Source organism: Natator depressus, chromosome 2 (genome assembly GCF_965152275.1).
Source record: "Natator depressus isolate rNatDep1 chromosome 2, rNatDep2.hap1, whole genome shotgun sequence".
Taxonomy (NCBI): domain Eukaryota; kingdom Metazoa; phylum Chordata; order Testudines; family Cheloniidae; genus Natator; species Natator depressus.
This window is the reverse complement of record NC_134235.1, coordinates 10,349,106-10,370,095: the sequence shown is the minus strand read 5'-3', so window position 1 is coordinate 10,370,095 and position 20,990 is coordinate 10,349,106. Positions and strand designations below refer to the sequence as shown.

The 20,990-nt window shown below is 42.5% G+C and overlaps 1 protein-coding gene across 4 annotated transcripts in view; it reads right to left on the bottom strand.

Moving 5' to 3' along the window:
* Nucleotides 1-20,990, bottom strand: part of TRAPPC9 (trafficking protein particle complex subunit 9) — an 806,604-nt gene that overhangs the window by 627,615 nt on the left and 157,999 nt on the right. For all 4 annotated transcript variants that reach the window (XM_074943804.1, XM_074943805.1, XM_074943807.1 and 1 more), the window contains 2 exons: nucleotides 15,826-15,978; nucleotides 539-663 (listed from right to left, as the gene is read on the bottom strand). In XM_074943804.1, the coding sequence (XP_074799905.1) occupies nucleotides 539-663; nucleotides 15,826-15,978 (278 nt within the window). The remainder of the gene's footprint in view (nucleotides 1-538; nucleotides 664-15,825; nucleotides 15,979-20,990) is intronic.

Genomic DNA, 20,990 nt, shown 5'->3' with positions numbered 1-20,990 from the left:
TGAAGCAATTGCACTGTCCTGACTCAAGTACATTTTATCAAAATGAACTAATACAAGCTCTTTATATCCTCTCCGCATCACAGGTCTCAACTAAAAAAGGCTAATAAGGGGGGGAAATGAATAACCTCCGGGGATGATTTGAAGGGCCCAGGGCTCCGGCCGCCGCTACTGCCCAGGGCCCTTTAAACCGCTGCCACAGCCCCCGGAATCCGCTGTTACCCTGGGGAGGGGGAAGGAGGTACTTGCCAGTACAGGGTGGGCTGGGGCTGGCTCTGACCCCCCGAGCCCCACCCCTTCCTCCCGAGGGCCCGCCCCTTCCAGGGGCCAGAGCCGGCCCCAGCCCAGCCCTGTACCGGTAAGTCCCTAGACTTACTTTCACCCCTGTCTAAGACTATAGTTCAAATAATACATCTTAACAACTATGTAAAGAAAATATTTGCCTGTAAAAACTCCTCTTCCATATCTTTACTACAAAACACAGTAGAATGCAGTGAACTGAAGGCTGAACTCTTCACCTACTTCAATACCACTACCTTACCTTTACATGACTGAAGTCACCAACTTTGCTGCTTTCAGTCGGGTTGATAGGTTTGCTCTCTACTCGTGGTTTGACAATCTGTCGAAAAGGACTGGAAAGCGGAAGTCCACTGATACTTATTCCATCTAGAAAAATAAAAGGATCAGAATTTCTTATTTTGTTCTGTTTTCAAGTTCTAAGTAATATTCCAGACTGCCTTGAACTAAAATACTCCCAATACATCATCAAATGAAAAGGAAAAAAATCAGGTAATGAAACATAACCTCTCTCTCTATTGCAGAAAGAGTTAAAGAAAAGATGCAGTCATGATTTTGGTCCTGATCCAATGCTGACTAAAGGCAACAGAAAGCCTGCCATTGTCTTCAGTGGGCTTTGGATGAAATTCTCTATTTAGCTAAATTGTTACATTAGAATTCAGTGAAATCCACAAGAAAGAAGGATAACATGAAAAGGCACAAAAGAAGGTATAAAAAGTGTCCCCCAAATTTAAGGTTACACTAGTGCTTATTAAATTAAATGAGAGATGCAAAAGATGGGATTTCTTCCCTTGCGATTATAACGAAAAAAGGGAATCAACTGGTTAACTCCTGTAGCATAACTTCTAATATTATGCCTGAGGAATCCCTTTTCATGTCTATTTTAATAGGGAGCATGAAATAATGGCTTGATGTTTTCTACAGATTACTAACAATGGGATGCATGAAAAAAATGGGAATTGCAACATATGATCATTTATAAAGTAATGCAAATGCAAAATGGAAACTTAAGTTGTGTATTGTAGTACTCATCTCAAAACTGAATGAGAAGGACACATTTTCAGTCACATTCTCAACTTTATATTTTACTAGTAGCCAGTGTATACTAGTGTATATGTTGTACAGTAATCAAAAGAAATGTCAACAGAAATTTTGCTACTAATAAACTCATGTACCTTATTTGTAACTGTCACACTTTCTCCATTTAAACCTCAAATTAGCTAGGTGAAAGTGAAAATGAAAATGCTACATATAAATAAATATGGCCTATTTTCTGAGACTCTGTACAAAGAAGGAAGTACAAAGCTCCATCCACTGGTTCTTGTTATGACTCTCTGCTAGATTAAAGAGCCCTTTAGCACCCTCCATTTTCCCCCTGTGGAACTACTTACACATCATAATCAAGTCCCCTCTCAATTTTCTTTATCAAACTACAGACATTGAGTTCTTAAAGTCTCTCGATAAAGGCATTTTCTCCAACCTTTGAATCATATTAGGGCACCCTCTCCAATTTTTCAACTTCCTTTTTAAAATGAGGACACCAGAACTGGACACAGTATTCCAGTGCTGGTCTTGCCAATGCCATATACAGAGGAAAAATCCCTCATTACTGCTACTCACTACTCCCCTGTTTAGAGAGTCATGGATTGTGTTAGCTTTTTTTTGCAACAGCATCACACTGCAAGCTCATGTTATTTTGCTTGTCCACTATGACCCTTAAATCCTTTTGAGAGTCACTGCTTTCCCGAATACATTCTTCCATTCTATAAGGATGACCTATTCCTTGATTCTAGATGCACAACTATGCATTTGGCTGTATTAAAACATTTTATTTGACTGGACCCAGCTTACCAAGTGATCTAGATCATTAAGTATGATTGCCCTGTCCTCATGATTATTTACCACTTCGCCCATCGTATCATCCACGAACGTTATCAGCAGTGGTTTTATATTTATCTCCAGATCACTAATGAAAACATTCAAATAGCCCTGGACATAGTACTGATCCCTACAAAACCCCACTAAAAACACCTCTATTCAATGATGACTCCCCATTGACAATTATTGTTGAGATCTGTCAGCTAGCCAGTTCTTAATCCATTTAACATACACTTTAATAATATTATGTAATGCTACTTTTTAATTATCTGTTCAGGTACCTTTATCAACCAAAATTGTAATTCCATCAAAAAAATTGAAATTGGGTTTGTCTGACCAGATTTATTTCTTGAAAAGATCTATTTTGCATGCATGCAAATGGAAGCTGAATTCTCTGATCTGTGCATGTCCACACTGGAGCTCATGGTGAGAGATTTAGGTACTATGGTAGCTACAATGAGCAATAATTTAATAGTTTTAGGAGGTACAGTTAAAAACTATTTCAAAAAATTAATTCCAGTATATATTTAGTAAATATTGAGTTGTCTAACAAGTAATCACTGCAGTCTTCCTCTGCGGAAAAAATCATACAATCCATAACAGCATTACATAAAGATCTTCTCTAGCAGGAGATTAATCACCAACACACACAAAAAAGGAATTACAACAGCAATTTGGACTGATGTTTTAATAAAAAAATCTTGTAATAAATTACACTTATTAATGGATTATTGCAACATAAACAATCTATAATCTCTCCTTATTGTGTTCTCCCTATTACAAAACGCAAACAGAAGCAGTTTCAGCAGTAAATGAAAAAATAGTCAAAGACACTGCTAAGGACTTGACTTTTCTTTGCTTAAAAGACAGAAATCCTTGGATCATTAATATTAATATTAATTTAGAAGGAAAAAATGCATTTATTGTAGCTACTGAACCAATGAAAGCCAAATGACTTTTCCAACTCTCTATAATGCATTACTTTTCCTACTCCAGTGTCTCGCATACTCTTTAAAAATGTTAACTACTTGTCACTATTAGTTTTAAAAGCTACACTAAAATTATAGTAGCATCTGGAAGTGTAGCTCTACCTAGTTCATGTTAAACCAGTAGTTAAGCTAATAATAATACTCTGAATGTATATAGTGCCTATCATCCAAAGATATCAAAGTTCTATAGAAACATTGAGTCTATCACCACCCTCTCATTACAGAAGAGAAGGAGTTGTGAATGCTTACTCCAGGGCTTCAATTAATCCTTAATCTCCTAACAAGCACTACTGTTTCACCAAAATTAACAAGGTAAAAATGCTGCTTGTACAGGCAAGTATAATATTGCCATATAGTTCAAATCAATAGTCCATCTAAATCCATTACCCTGTATCTGTTGGATGCCAATATCAAAAGTTTTGTATGCTGCATTCTCATCTCAGAATAGATTTTTCTGAGAAGTTTTGTGTAAAAAAAAAAAAAGAGGAATTTTAAAGTTAGTGTTTTGAAAGATTACCTAAAGTTCCCTTCTTAAATAGAATCATAACCGCTTGGCCTTGTGCTCTGTTGATATAGCCAACTATCTGGTAGGTCCTGTGACAAGTTACAAAACATGTAATAGAAACCATCATAATTTGACATGATAAATAATACTACCAAGCTCTTACATAGCGCCTTCCATCAGTAGATCTCAAAGAGCTTCACACTACACTTACCTACATTAGCCTCGTTTTAAAGATGGTTACATTGACACACCGGAAGGAGAAATTACCTGCCCAGAGCCATCACCCAGCAGGCCAGTGGTAGAGCCACAAACAGAACCCTGGATTCCTGAATCCCAGTCCAGTGCTCTACTCACGAAGCCATGCAGCCTCCCCACAATATAAAAGAAAAGGGATTAAACTGTCTAATTAAAACAGTTTTATAACCCACATACCTGCTGATGGAAGGACTGGGGTGGGGGGGAGAGAAAGTTATTGTCAAGCCCTGCCCAGCAGCACCATAGAGTCAGAAAGAACTGGTACAAGGACTATAAACACTGCATAAAAGAGCATTTCATTACAGGAATGGCTGCCGCACAGTTTACCTAATGCGATGCTTACTGGGCCTTCTGGATAACACCAAAGAAAGTCCCAGTTCTCACACCTTGTACATTAGAATGGAGTGTCGAAATACTATGCACAGAGGTGTGCACACATTAAAGTGACAAACTGCAATATTTTGGTTTTTGCTTCCTTCTTTCTTCTTCTGGGCCATGTCTTAAAACAGCTTTTTATGAGTATCTACAAAACACCATTTACAAGTATTTTCAAATGTTTATAAAATGACCTGCTATAAACTCCAAGCGTGGAGGGAAGTTATTTGTTGAGGGACAGGTGAAGGAACTGGAGTTCAGGAATCACACAGTGATGGTGTAAGTGGACTTGAAGGGATGGAGAGGTGCCATCTGGTGCTGGACTGAGAAAGAGCCTAGCAGCTAAGTTCCAGATCTGCTACAGGTTTCAGAGTAGCAGCCATGTTAGTCTGTATTCGCAAAAAGAAAAGGAGTACTTCTGGCACCTTAGAGACTAAGGGATTTATTTGAGCATAAGCTCTGATGAAGTGAGCTGTAGCTCACGAAAGCTTATGCTCAAATAAATCTGTTAGTCTCTAAGGTGCCACAAGTACTCCTTTTCTTTTTGAGATCATCTATACTCATCCTTTGAATGGCGTGCTGCAGAGTTGCCCAAGTTCTGTGTCTTTATCAAAAGTCTTGCGATCTCTAGTGTGTTTCTCAAAGTCACAGTTCCAGAAGACAGGTCATTTTGTGAGAAACTCAGCTTTATCATCTTTTTAAAAGTAAGTTCTAGCCATTATGATTGTAGAGAAAAACTTGGAAGTATGCTCCAAGTGCACTCTAAAGGCTAGAAACCAAATCTGGATTTCAGTCTCATGATTTTGGGAAGCCTAAACCATGCTTTTTATATGCATGGGGTAGGCTCAGCAGTTCCTTCCTTTCCTCCCTCCTCCCTCCCATTCCCCAAGAATTTTTTCCTCCAAGAAACAGCAGAACAGTACTAACCAAGAATTAGGAGTAGGAGTTCTTCAGCTAACATTTATTTCGACAAAACCTTAATTACTGGTATTGAGCTGAGTTTTTTTGGTAATATAAATGGTAAAATTAAAAATAGTGTATTTAGCACTAAGGAAGTGTATTAAAATAAGAAATTAAGCCTTTATCAATTATCATTTCTGCTTAAATGAATTCATACCAGAACTCACTCCTGCTTCCTTTAACTAAATTATGATCATAATATTATCATGCTTCTGTTTTTCCCATGCATAGAGTGTCATACTTTAAAAAGCCATAGTGCACACAATGCAGATCTATAATGATATCATGGGAAGAGAGGTAGTCACTTTATGCATGTTATCTTCATTTATTAAGATATAAGAGCTCCCTGCTTAATATGAACAAATCTAACTCAAAACATTATCAATTTCCTCCTAAACCAGTTTCATAAAAAAAAAATTTAACAGAATAAATGAGGCAGTTGAAAAAAAAATCAATAATTTAAAATACACATTAGTGTATGAACAATTACTCTATTTTATTATGTTTTCCCTTTAATAAGGGAATGTTTGTTAAAAGTGTCTACTGGATATTTCTAAGAGTTCTGGCCAAACAAAATCACTGCTGTATATTTGATTGCACAGCAAATATAGTTTTAAAATCACCTCAAAAAATGCTCTGATGTAAATAATGGGAATTGTAGAATGTATTTCAGTATCTCACTTCCTGAGAAATCTCAGTGAACTACTACTGAAATATTGAAAGTGCCACAATATTTAATTCTGTGATTCAACTCATCTGAATGAATATGATCATGTGAGACAAAATAAAAAAAAGACTACAACTGCACTTAAAGGGAAAATTGCCAGCTATATTTAGCTGGTGATGGGGGGGTAGGAGGAGGAGGGCGAGGCTTGTTTTTAAATTTGATACTATAAGAATATAGTAAAGAAAACCAAATATATTACCAAAAAAACAAAAGAAAACTCCTAAAGAACTCCAAGCTAGGAAAAATTAAATTAACAAAATCATACAAAACACAGGACTTGATGGTGATAGAGGACTTCAGCTACAGCGACATCTGTTGGAAAAACACAGCAGGGTACAGATTATCCTACAAGTTCTTGGAATTCATTTGAGACAATTTTTTTGAGAGATGATAAAGTGGCTAGGGGAGAGGCTATTCTAGATTTGATTCAGACAAACAGAATGGAACTGGCTGAGAATTTCCAGGTGAAAGGCAGCTTGGGTGAAAGTAAACATGAAATAATATGAGTTATTGATTCTAAGGATTAGTAGGAGGGAAAACAGCAGAATAAAGACAATGGACTTCAAGATGAAAACTTTAGCAAACTCTGAAAATTGGTAGGTAAGATATCATGGAAGCAAGACTAAGGGAAAAAGAGCTCAGGAGATCTGGCAGTCTTTTAAATAGACATTATTAAAGGCATAAGAACAAAGCAGCCCAACGTACAGGAAATATACAATAGTAAGAGGCCACCCTCGCTTAACCAGGAAATCTTCAATGACCTGAAATTCCAAAGAGACGCATGCAAAAAATGGAAACTAGGTCAAATTACAAAAGTTGAAGAAAAAAAATATGTAGGGGCATAATTAGAAAAGCCAAGGTAAAAAATTAGATTTGACTAGATAAGACAAAGGATAACAAGAAAACATTGTACAAATACATTAGAAGCAAGAGGAAGATCAAGGACAGGGAATGCCCATTACTCAATAAGGAGAGAAATATAATGAACACACAGCAATGGCCATGTGCTAAATGCCTTTTTGTTTCAGCTTTCACCAAAAAAGTTATCAGTAACCGGATGACTAACAGCGACCAGTGTAAATGAAGTACAATCTGAGGCTAAAATAGGTTGAAAAAAGTAAGAATTCCTTAGACAAGTTAGATGTCTTCAGCAGGGCTTGATGAAATATATCCAAAATACTTTAGGAACTGGCTGAAGAGATCTCTGAGCCGTTAATTATTGTCTTTGATAACTTGTGGAGCAGGGAGAGATCCCAGAGGACTGGACAAAGACAAATATAGTACCTACCTATAAAAAGGGAAATAAGGATACAGGGAATTATAGACCTGTCAGCTTAACATCATTACCCAGAAAGATAATGGTACAAATAATCAAACAACCAATTTGTAAGCATCTGGAAGAAAATAAGGGGATAACAGTCAACATGGATTATTTTAAACACGATTTGTTGTTGACAAATCTAGTATTCTTCTTTGATGGGGTAACAACCCTTGTGGATGGGGAGAAGCAGTAGATGGGATATGTGTCAAATTTAGTAAGGCTTTCGATACTGTCTCATGTGGCCTTCTCAAAAAAACTGGAGAAATACAGCCTAGACAAAACTACTAAACAGTGGGTGCACAATCGGTTGGAAAAAATGTACTCAGAGTAATCATCAGTGGCTCAAAATCAAGCTTGAAAGGCATACCAAGTGATCTTCTGCAGGTATCTGTCCTGGTTCCAATTCTATTCAATATCTTCATAAATTATTTGGATAATATCAAATAGAGCATATATATAAAGTTTGTTGACAATACCAAGCGAGGAGAGGTTGCAAGCACTTTGGAATTTGAATAGGATGAAATTCAATAAGGACAAATGCAAAGTACTACCTTTGAAAAGAAATAATCAATTCCACAAATACAAAATGGGAAATAACTGCCTGGGATGGAGTACTGCAAAAAGGATCTGGGGTTATAATGGATCACAAACTAAATATGGGTCAACAATGTAATACTGTTGCAAAAAAAGCAAACACTTTTGGGATGTACTAGCAGAAGTTTTTTAAGCAAGACATAAGCAGTTATTCTTTTACTCTACTCAGCACTGATAAAGCCTCAACTGGAGAATTGTGTCCAGTTCTGGACACCATACTTCAAGAAAGATGTGGACAAACTGGCATCAGTCCAAAGGAGAGCAACAAAAATGATTAACGCTCTATAAAGCATGACCTATGAGGAAAGATTGGAAAAATTGGGTTTGCTTAGTCTTCAGAAGAGAAGACTGAGGGGGTACATGATAACAGGATTCAAGTACCGAAAAGGTCATTATAATGAGGAGAGAGATAAATGTTCTTCTTACCCACTGAGGACAGGACAGGAAGTAATGGGTTTTAATTCTAGCAAAGGAGATTTAGGTTGGACATCAGCAAAACAACTTCTTAACTGCAAGAGTAGTTAAGAACTGGAACAAATTGCCCTGGGAGGTTGTGGAATCACAGTCAATGGAGTTTTTAAGAACAAGTTAGACAGACACCTGTCAGGGATGGTCGAGATCAGGGGTCTCAAACACGCAGCCCGCGGGGTTATCTTCTGCGGCCCACCAGCTCCCGGAAGCACCCCCGAACCCCCCCCCCCCCCGCCCGCATTTACCTAGAGCGGCTCCGGCCCGGTGCATACCGGGGGCAGAGCAGGCTCCCTGCCTGCCTGCCTTGCCCCCGCGCCACTCCGGGAAGCGGCCAGGTCCTGGGGGATGGGGCGGCACAGGGGTCTGTGCGTTGCCCTGTCCGCTCCTCCAGGTACCTCCTCCGAAGCTCCCATTGGCCGTAGTTCCCCATTCCCAACCAATGGGAGCTGCAGGGGAAGTACCTAGAGGAGCAGCCAGGGCAACACACAGACCCCTGTGCCGCCCCATCCCCCAGGACCTGGCCGCTTCCCAGAGCGGCGCTGGGGCAGAGTGGGCAGGCAGGCAGGCAGCCTGCCCTGCCCTGCCCCGGTGCACGCCGGGCTGGACATGCCCCCAAGCCCCTCCTGCAGCCGAGCCCCCTGCTGCACTCCGCACCCCTCCTGCACCCCAACCCCCTGCCCTAAGCCCCCTGCCACACCCCACACCCCTCCTGCACCCTAACCCCCTGCCCTAAGCCCCCTGCCACACCTCCTGCACCCCAACTCCCTGCCCTGAGCTGCCTGCCGCACCCCGACCCCCTGCCCTGAGCCCCCTGACACACCCCGCATCCCTCCTGCACCCCCTGGGAGCAGGAAGGGGGCAGAGTTGGGGTGGGAATTTCAGGGAAGGAGTTGGAATGGGGGCAGGGAAGAGGTTGGAAGAGGTGGGGCAGGGGCGTGGCCTCTCCAAAGGGGTGGAGTGGGGGCGGGGCGGGGTAGGGCAGTGGTCAGTGATGCAGCCCTCGGGCTAATGTACTAGTCCTCATTTGGCCCTCATGGTCATTGGAGTTTGAGACCCCTGGTCTAGATAATACTTAGTCCTGCCTCCATACAGAGGACTGGACGAGGTGACCTATCGAGGTCCCTTCCAGTCCTACATTTCAATGATTTTATGACGTAAGGGTAAATCCTGAGCATGACAAGAAGAGTTTGGGCCATGCTCCTCATGTCACTAGCCACAGGGGCTCCACATTAAATCCCACATATGTTGAAGATGTATCCCTAAAGGCTACATGATACAAATTTGAAAATAGATATCAGTTCCACCCTCCAGTTTTGAAACAAAGATCATCATATGGAGGTCACGCAGAAATGTTTGCCAAAATAAAACACAAGCAGAAGAGGAGTTTGTAACTAGGCTTGGAAGAATTAGATTTTCATCAGTAAATGACAGTAAAGGTCAATTTCACTGTACACACAAAACAACAACAAAAAATGTCCATCTATAATAAATGAAATTTAAAGATATGAAAAGAAAGAAAAATACTGCTTTAGAACTTAGAGCTTGATTCAAGGATATTTACTTTGTATATTTTGACAGGCAATGTAGACAGTGTGTTTTAATGGTTATAAAGTTAAACAAATTTATTTGAGTGTAAGCTTTTGTAAGCTACAGCTCACTTCATCGGAGGCATGCAGTGGAAAATACAGTGGGGAGACTTATATACACAGAGAACATGAAACAATGGGTGTTACCATACACACTGTAACAAGAGTGATCAGGTAAGATGAGCTATTACCAGCAGGAGACCGGGGGGGCGGAAAAAACCTTTTGTAGTGATAATCAAGGTGGGCCATTTCCAGCAGTTGACAAGAACGTCTGAGGAACAGTGGGGAAGGGGGGGGGGAATAAATGTGGGGAAATAGTTTTACTTTGTGTAACGACACATCCACTCCCAGTCTTTATTCAAGCCAAAGTTAACTGTATCCAGTTTGCAAATTAATTCCAATTCAGCAGTCTCTCGTTGGAGTCTGGTTTTGAAGTCTTTTTTTTCTAATATTGCAACCTTTAGGCCTCAAATCCAGTGACCAGAGAGATTGAAGTGTTCTCCGACTGGTTTTTGAATGTTATAATTCTTGACATCTGATTTGTGTCCACTTACTTTTACGTAGAGACTATCCAGTTTGGCCAGTGTACATGGCAGAGGGGCATTGCTGGCACATGATGGCATATATCACATTGGTAGATGTGCAGGTGAACAACCCTCTGATAGCATGGCTGATGTGATTAGACCCTATGATGGTGTCCCCTGAATAGATATATGGACACAGTTGGCAACAAGCTTTGTTGCAAGGATAGGTTCCTGGGTTAGTGGTTCTGTAGTGTGGTGTGTGGTTGCTAGTGAGTATTTGCTTCAGGTTGGGGGGGCTGTCTGGAAGCAAGGACTAGCCTCTCTCCCAAGATCTCTGAGAGTGAGGGTGGCCCCACAGTAAGCCAACATTTTTATGGCTGACTTAGAACAACGCTTCCTCAGCTCTCGTCCCCAATGCCCATACTTGCGCAATATTGATGACATCTTCATCATCTGGACCCATGGAAAAGAAGCCCTTGAGGAATTCCACCATGATTTCAACAATTTCCATCCCACCATCAACCTCAGCCTGGACCAGTCCACACAAGAGATACACTTCCTGGACACTACGGTGCTAATAAGCGATGGTCAAATAAACATCACCCTATACCGGAAACCTACTGACTGCTATTCCTACCTACATGCCTCCAGCTTTCATCCAGACCACACCATACGATTCATTGCCTACAGCCAAGCTCTACGATACAACCGCATTTGCTCCAACCCCTCAGACAGAGACAAACACCTACAAGATCTCTATCAAGAGTTCTTACAACTACAATACCCACCTGCTGAAGTGAAGAAACAGACTGATAGAGCCAGAGAAGTTCCCAGAAGTCACCTACTACAGGACAGGCCTAAAAAAGAAAACAACAGAACTCCACTAGCCATCACCTTCAGCCCCCAACTAAAACCTCTCCAACGCATCATCAAGGATCTGCAACCTATCCTGAAGGATGACCTCTCACTCTCACAGATCTTGGGAGACAGGCCAGTCCTTGCTTACAGACAGCCCCCCCAACCTGAAGCAAATACTCACCAGCAACCACACACCACACAACAGAACCATTAACCCAGGAACCTAACCTTGCAACAAAGCCCGTTGCCAACCGTGTCCATATATCTATTCCGGGGACACCATCATAGGGCCTAATCACATCAGCCACACTATCAGAGGCTCCTTCACCTGCACATCTACCAATGTGATATATGCCATCATGTGCCAGCAATGCCCCTCTGCCATGTACACTGGCCAAACTGGACAGTCTCTACGTAAAAGAATAAATGGACACAAATCAGACATCAAGAATTATAACGTTCAAAAACCAGTCGGAGAACACTTCAATCTCTGTGGTCATAGAATATCAGAGTTGGAAGGGACCTCAGGAGGTCATCTAGTCCAACCCCCTGCTCAAAGCAGGACCAATCCCCAACTAAATCATCCCAGCCAGGGCTTTGTCAAGCCTGACCTTAAAAACTTCTGAGGAAGGAGATTCCAATGCCTCCCTAGGTGATGCATTCCAGTGTTTCACCATCCTCCTAGAGAAAAAGTTTTTCCTAATATCCAACCTGAACTTCTCCCACTGCAACTTGAGACCATTACTCCTCCTCCTGTCATCTGCTACCACTGAGAACAGTCTAGATCCATCCCTTTGGAACCCCCCTTCAGGTAGTTGAAAGCAGCTATCAAATCCCCCCTCATTCTTCTCTTCCATAGACTAAACATCCCCAGTTCCCTCAGCCTCTCCTCATAACTCATGTGTTCCAGTCCCCTAATCATTTTTGTTGTCCTCCGCTGGATGCTTTCCAATGTTTCCACATCCTTCTTGTAGTGTGGGGGCCAAAACTGGACACAGTACTCCAGATGAGGCCTCACCAACGTAGAATAGAGGGGAACGATCGCATCCCTCGATCTGCTGGCAATGCCCCTACTTATACAGCCCAAAATGCCATTGGCCTTCTTGGCAACAAGGCCACACTGTTGACTCATATCCAGCTTCTCGTCCCCTGTAACCCCTAGGTCCTTTTCTGCAGAACTGCTGCAGAGCCATTCGGTCCCTAATCTGTAGCGGTGCATGGGATTCTTCCACCCTAAATTCAGGACTCTGCACTTGTCCTTCTTGAACCTCATCAGATTTCTTTTGGCCCAATCCTCCAATTTGTCTAGGGCCCTCTGCATCCTATCCCTACCCTCCAGCGTATCTACCTCTCCTCCCAGTTTAGTATCATCTGCAAACTTGCTAAGGGTGCAATCCACACCATCCTCCAGATCATTTATGAAGATATTGAACAAAACCGGCCCCAGGACCGACCCTTGGGGCACTCCACTTGATACCGGCTGCCAACTAGACATGGAGCCATTGATCACTACCCGTTGAGCCCGACAATCTAGCCAGCTTTCTATCCACCTTATCGTCCATTCGTCCAGCCCGTACTTCTTTAACTTACTGGCAAGAACGCTGTGGGAGACCGTGTCAAAAGTTTTGCTAAAGTCAAGGAACAACACGTCCACTGCTTTCCCCTCATCCACAGAGCCAGTTATCTCATCATAGAAGGCAATTAGATTAGTCAGGCATGACTTGCCCTTGGTGAATCCATGCTGACTGTTCCTTATCACTTTCCTCTCCTCTAAGTGCTTCAGAATTGATTCTTTGAGGACCTGCTCCATGATTTTTCCAGGGACTGAGGTGAGGCTGACTGGCCTGTAGTTCCCAGGATCCTCCTCCTTCCCTTTTTTAAAGATGGGCACTACATTAGCCTTTTTCCAGTTGTCCAGGACCTCCCCCGATTGCCTTGAGTTTTCCAAGATAATGGCCAATGGCGCTGCAATCACACATAGAACCATAGAATATCAGGGTTGGAAGGGACCTCAGGAGGTCATCTAGTCCAACCCCCTGCTCAAAGCAGGACCAATCCCCAATCAAATCATCCCAGTCAGGGCTTTGTCAAGCCTGACCTTAAAACGCCAACTTCAGCCAACTTCTTTAGCACTCTCGGATGCAGCGCATCCAGCCTCATGGACTTGTGCTCGTCCAGCTTTTCTAAATAGTCCCGAACCACTTTTTTCTCCACAGAGGGCTGCTCACCTCCTCCCCATGCTGTGCTGCCCAGTGCAGTAGGCTGGGAGCTGACCTTGTTCGTGAAGACAGAGGCAAAAAAAAGCATTGAGTACATTAGCTTTTTCCACATCCTCTGTCACTAGGTTGCCTCCCTCATTCAGGAAGGGGCTCACACTTTCCTTGACTTTCTTCTTGTTGCTAACATACCTCCAGAAACCCTTCTTGTTACTCTTAACATCTCTTGCTAGCTGCAACTCCAAGTGTGATTTGGCCTTCCTGATTTCACTCCTGCATGCCCGAGCAATATTTTTATACTCTTCCCTGGTCATTTGTCCAATCTTCCACTTCTTGTAAGCTTCTTTTTTGCGTTTAAGATCGGCAAGGATTTCACTGTTAAGCCAAGCTGGTCGCCTGCCGTATTTACTATTCTTTCTACACAGCGGGATGGTTTGTCCCTGTAAACTCAATAAGAATTCTTTAAAATACAGCCAGCTCTCCTGGACTCCTTTCCCCCTCATGTTATTCTCCCAGGGGATCCTGCCCATCAGTTCCCTGAGGGAGTCAAAATCTGCTTTTCTGAAGTCCAGGGTCTATATTCTGCTGCTCTCCTTTCTTCCCTGTGTCAGGATCCTGAACTCGACAATCTCATGGTCACTGCCTCCCAGGTTCCCATCCACTTTTATTTCCCCTACTAATTCTTCCCGGTTTGTGAGCAGCAGGTCAAGAAGAGCTCTGCCCCTAGTTGGTTCCTCCAGCACTTGCACCAGGAAATTGGCCCCTACACTTTCCAAAAACTTCCTGGATTGTCTGTGCACCGCTGTATTGCTCTCCCAGCAGATATCAGGGTGACTGAAGTCTCCCATGAGAACCAGGGCCTGCGATCTAGTAACTTCCGTGAGTTGCCGGAAGAAAGCCTCGTCCACCTCATCCCCGATCCGGTGGTCTATAGCAGACTCCCACCACGACATCACCCTTGTTGCTCACACTTCTAAACTTAATCCAGAGACTCTCAGGCTTTTCTGCAGTTTCATACTGGAGCTCTGAGCAGTCATACTGCTCTCTTACGTACAATGCAACTCCCCCACCTTTTCTGCCCTGCCTGTCCTTCCTGAACAGTTTATATCTATCCATGACAGTGCTCCCGTCATGTGAGTTATCCCACCAAGTCTCTCTTATTCCAATCACATCATAATTCCTTGACTGTGCCAGGACTTCCAGTTCTCCCTGCTTGTTTCCCAGGCTTCTTGCATTTGTGTATAGGCACTTGAGATAACTTGCTGTTTGTCCTGCTTTCTTAGTATGAGGCAGGAGCCCTCCCCTTTCGCGTTCTCCTGCTCATGCTTCCTCCCGGTATCCCACGTCCCCACTTACCTCAGGGCTTTGTTCTCCTTCCCCCAGTGAACCTAGTTTAAAGCCCTCCTCACTAGGTTAGCCAGCCTTCTTCCAAAGATGCTCCTCCCTCTCTTCATTAGGTGGAACCCATCTCTGCCTAGCACTCCTCCTTCTTGGAACACCATCCCATGGTCAAAAAATCCAAATCCATGGTCACTCGATTACAGATCTAAAAGTGGCAATTCTTCAACAAATAACCTTCAAAAACAGACTCCAACGAGAGACTGCTGAATTGGAATTAATTTGCAAACTGGATACAATTAACTTAGGCTTGAATAGAGACTGGGAGTGGATGTGTTGTTACACAAAGTAAAACTATTTCCCCATGTTTATTCCCCCACTCCCCCCATTCCTCAGACGTTCTTGTCAACTGCTGGAAAATGGCCCACCTTGATTATCACTACAAAAGGTTCCTCCCCACACCCCCCCTCCGCTCTCCTGCTGGTAACAGCTCATCTTACCTGATCACTCTTGCTACAGTGTGTATGGTAACACCCATTGTTTCATGTTCTCTGTGTATATAAATCCCCCCACTGTATTTTCCACTGCATGCATCCGATTAAGTGAGCTGTAGCTCATGAAAGCTTATGCTCAAATAAATTTGTTCGTCTTTAAGGTGCCACAAGTACTCCTTTTCTTTTTGCGGATATAGACTAACATTGCTGCTACTCTGAAACCAGTTATAAAGTTGTAACTTCTTGAATCTCAAGGTCTGCTATCATTAAATAAGTATTGTTTGACCCCCATAGTGTCTGATCCCTCCTATAATTTTCCACAACTATGAGAATTTAAAATAGATAAAAATTTAAAATAATGCTTAAAAATAAACTGATATTAGCAATCAAATGGAAAACAAAATATAAATCACATTATGCCAAGCCTATTTGTAACTTACCATCACTGAGGTCTTGCAGAAGGTTTTCTTGACAGGAGAAGTCTAGCTTCACTTTAATGTTTACATTAAAGGTTGCAATCTTCCCAGGTTTTAGGGGAAACTGGGAGAGTGTGTCTTCTAGTTTCCAACTCAGGAACTCACCATACAGCTTTTCTATATTAAAAATGTATATATTATATATAAGCATATGCACAATAAGCAGTAAGTTTTAAATTTAAAACTAACTAGTACCATATATGCTATATACCATGTGCAGTTTATTTCTTTTCATTTTCTGTTTAAATGTGTGAAAATATTTGGTATTAAATCATGAAAAAATAAATTAATGCTGACAGGACTGAGCAGGGCTGATGACACCCTGTGAAAGAAAAACATGTTTACCCAGGAAACCAAAATATAAACTTTATTGAAAACAACAGCAATAAAAATAATTGGATGACTGACATCAAATTACAAGCAGCATAAAATATGTTTCTCCCTCTCTGAAGCGCAGCCTAAAAGTGAACTAAAGTAATCTTCATACAGTACTGAATCACATAGTCGCCCCAACAAGGAAATAGGACACGCTCAGCACCTCATCTTATCATGAAAATATGACAAAACCAATCCCAAAGCTAAATCAGTCACTATTTCAAAGTGTCTGCAGTTTGGGGGTTAGGGGGGAGGGGGCTTTTTATTTGGGTTTTGGTTGGGTTTTTGTTTGTTTTAACTGGAGGTTCTGCTTCATAATTAGAAATCAAAATACAGAGAAAGATGTTCATGCCACTTGCTGTAGCTGACCAATATTTAGAGCAGGGGTTCTTAACCTTTTTCCTTCTGTGTTCCCTCCCCGGCACAACCTATTATAAAAATTTCACAGCTCACCCACGCCACAACAACTGTTTTTCAGTAGATTAAATGACAGGGCTAGTGAGTAGTAAGCAGAGTAATTCCCCAGGCCCCACACCGCTGGGGGCTATGCAAAGCTAAAGTGCTCAGGGCTGGCTTCAGCCATGCGTACCGGGGCTCAGAATTCAGGTTTCTGCCCTGGGCCCCAGTGAGTCTAATGCTGGCCCTGCTCTCTGGTTTATTTTGTGAGATCCCTGACACCTGCTCACGGCTTTCCATCCCCCCTCCCCCGGGGGGGTCCCGGAGCCCTGATTAACAATCACCAATTTAGAGTACTTCAGAACTAGAATATTAGGGACACAAGTCAGGATTAATTTACCCTGGAAGATATTTGTGGGGGGTTGTGCATAGCACTGGCAAACACCATGCACAGCTCTGAGCACTATTAGTTCCTCTCTTTCATAAGCATTAAACTGACATAGAAAATGATAGGAAAAAAATGAATATATTTCATTATGTTTACTATAAATGTGGTATTGAGATAATTTATATGAATTTATTTTACGATCTCACTAGCAATTAATTATGTTCAAGTTTGGATAATTAGCAATAAACAATACCAAGTAAATGGATTTCTAAAATAAACAAACAACAATTCAGTTGGCCAACTACACAACAGAGGAACTAAATATGACATATTACGCCAATTATGTGCTATGCCAAGTGAGCTCTGAAGTTCGCCAAAATACTACAGTGATGATTTTTATTTCAGTTCATCCCTATTGGTATCCTTGACATGACAGGATGTGCTATTAAAATTCATATGGAATCATCAAAAACAAAGGGTACCGATGTAGCTGAACAGCTGTAGTGCAGATGCTCTATGCTATACATTCTAGAGAGCTATACATACTGGAGAGCTCTCCAGTTGGCATAATTACTCCACCTCCTGAAGCAGCAGTAGGTAAGTCAGCAGGAGAGCTTCTTCCACACCAGTGCTTAGGTCGGTGTCACTTACATCACTCAGGGGGATGGCTTTTTCACATCCTTGAGCGACTTAAGTTATACCGAAGTAAGCACTAGTGTGTATAAGTCCTGAGACAACGAAATTGATCTGGATGAATGGGTCTCCATATGGGAAAGAATGTACATCTTCAATTTATGTAACTCAAAGAAAAATTTTATAAATTACTGTATAGATGGCATTTGACTGCAGTTAAGATCCCCCAGAGTTTTGCTCCTGGGGAGGCACCTTGTTTGAAGAGTTGTGGGGAAAGAAGAACATACTCAGACATATGGTGGTTGTGTCCAGGAATTAGACAGTTTGGGGAAGAGATAATTAAACAGATTCATCTTATAAAAAAAATACCAGCTTCCCAGAGATCCCCCGACCTGTTTACTTAATGCTCCAATAAAGGATGTACATTTTAAACAGAAAGACAATTTATTTACTTTGTAGTGGAAAAATGTGACTTCTCTTATGAAATTGTGGGCTAGTAAAATATGGACTGTCTTTGTAATGGAAAAGATGTCATACCAAGTACATACACAATAGAAGCTCCAAAAAGAGGATAAGTATTTAGAAATTTGGCCACCCTTTTTAGTGTACTATAAAGGAGGAGAGCTTCTTATCCAGCAAGACAGGTTCTTTGAATATTAACCTGATCCTGCATAAATAGTAAGTAATGTATGATATAATATGTTAACGTTTTACTGTAACTTTGCGTTAATAAAAAGTTTCAATACTACACCAAAGGACATTAAGTACCCATTATCAAAACAATTAGTGACTTTATATAACTAGCTAAATATAACAAACATTTATACATTAATAAATTGCTGGAAGAAAATGTTAAGTATTAAAAATGTTACAGTAATATGCAGACGGTGACGTCTAGTGAACAACTTTCTCTCTTCTGATGTACTATTCAGAAACTGAACTGCAACGCAGATCTCAGCTCAACTCCTAATTCTGCCACTGACTCCTCGTGTGATCTTGGACAAACTATTTAGGGCTTATCGATACTGAAACCGTGTGCAGCAACCCAGGGTGTGAATGCATAGCAGTAGACAATGTATAGACACGAGTCTGCCAGGCAGTAAACCTCCATGTGGACCTGGCTACCATGCACTAAAAGTTTATGGTGCATTTTTGACACTGCCATTTCAAATAATAAGCAGTACGTTAAACTGCACTATTGTTTGGTAGTAGGGTCCACATGGAAACTTATTGCACAGCAGGCTAGTGTACTATACATCACACCCTGGCTTCTCATGCACTAATGTAGACATACCGTTAATCTTTCAATGCCTCAGTTCCCCATCTATATATTCATTAATGTTTACAAGATGCTCAGAAACTACAGTGATGAGCACCACAAAAAAAGCATATAACTACATAAAACAAACAGTGATAGTTTGACTGGGAGCATCTTCATAAGGAAAAGGTTACTTATTCATAATAGCACATAGCGTAGCTACTGTATACTGTAAATCTGTAGTAACCAACCAGTTGATCGCAGTTGACTAGTCAATCCTAGAGGATATCCCAGTCAATTGCAATCTCTGGAATTGTAGCGTGGCTGCCGCTAAGGCAGGCTCCCCGCCTACCCTGGCCCCACACCGGTCCCGGAAGCAGCCAGCGAGGCCCCGCAGCCGGACAGGGGTCTCCCGCCATACACTGCTCCTGCCTGCAAACCCCACAGCTCCCACTGGCCGGGAGAGCTGTGGGGGCGATGCTTACAGAGGGGGTAGCGCTCAGGCTGCAGGTGCGCGTTGGCCCCTTCCAGGAGCGGTGTGGGGCCAGGGTAGGCAGGAAGCCTGCCTTAGCCTCGCCACATCTGCCTCCAACCGGGAGCCGCCAGAGGTAAGTGCTGCCCGGCAGGAGGCCACACCCCAATCCTCAGCCCCCTCCTGGAACCAGCACCCCATACCCCCTTCTGCACCCCAAACCTCCTCTTGAACCTGAAACCCCACCCTGAGCTCCCTCCCAGAGCCAACACCTCAAACCCCCTCCTGCACCCCAAGCCCCAGACCCCTCCCAGAGCTACCACCCCATACCCCCTCCTGCACCCCACACCCTGCCTCAGCCCTGACCCCCCTCCCAGAGCCAGCACCCTGTACCCCTCCTGCACCTCAATACTCTGCCCCAGCCTGGAGCCCCCTCCTTCACCCAAACTCCCTCCTTGAGCTTGCACCTCTCATGCACCCCAACCCCCTGCCCCAGACTCAGCCCAGAGCCTCCTCCCACGCTGCGAACACCTCGGCCCCAGCCCAGAGCCTGAACCCCAACCCTCTACCCAGAGAATGTAAGTAAGGGTGGGGGAGAGCGAGCAATGGAGTGAGCAGGGTGGGGCCTCGGGGAAGGGGCAGGGTAGATCCTGGGTTGCCCTAAGATTCAAAAAGTGATCTTGGGCATAAAAAAAAGTTGGAGATCACTGCTGTAAATGATTCCTCACAAGTGGTCAGTTCATCAAACATTTAACACTACTTTGCACAGTACAGGGACCAGAGAAAATAACGGATCTTTGCTTTACAGCACACCAGCCCACTATATTTAACAGACAAGGACAGTCTGGTGACCTTCAGAGTACTGGGTAAAGCCCAGCTTCTCTCAAGTTTTTGTAGGAGGATGAGGGAAGGAGCTTTAATAGATAAATTCTAGATTTAAGGATCTCCCTTTCAAAGTAATTAATTTTGTATTGTTCTTAAAAATTTGGACATTCACCCAGATACAACTGTGATCAATAAACTGAAAAATAAAAAATTCCTCCCCAATTCATTTCTGCCTGATAAGCTACAACTCATTCCTCTTGGGCACCTCTCTTTTGTAGACAAGTACTCTCTTGTAGATAGCAAATATGTCCACCCTCCTGTCTTACCGCTTCCCACATCAGCACAGTACCATGGATTGGAAGGAGGAAAGGAGTGAGGTATTACCAGGGAAAATTCCCTCCTAGTAATTTTGTTTGATCAAAGGTATCTCCTACTCCTTTTATGAATTCATTTGTGACGATATCACAATCCTGGTGTTCTACTGTTCTTTAGGGACAACAGCCAAAGTTTCAGACTCATATGAAGGAGGTGTAACAAGGGTGATGGACAGTTTCTGCCTCCTCTTTCCGATAAGTGGAGACAACAGCAAGATAAAAGGATTTTTTCTGTAAAATGAGTGAAGAGGAATAACGTGACAAATATGATCTCTGAACACTGAGCTGGATTAACAAGAAATTGCTTCTAAGATAGCTTCTCATTAAGATGTAGAGCATTATCTGCAAATGGACAAAATGAGCTCCCGCAGGACTTGAAGATATCTGGATGCTCCATGATGCCCATTG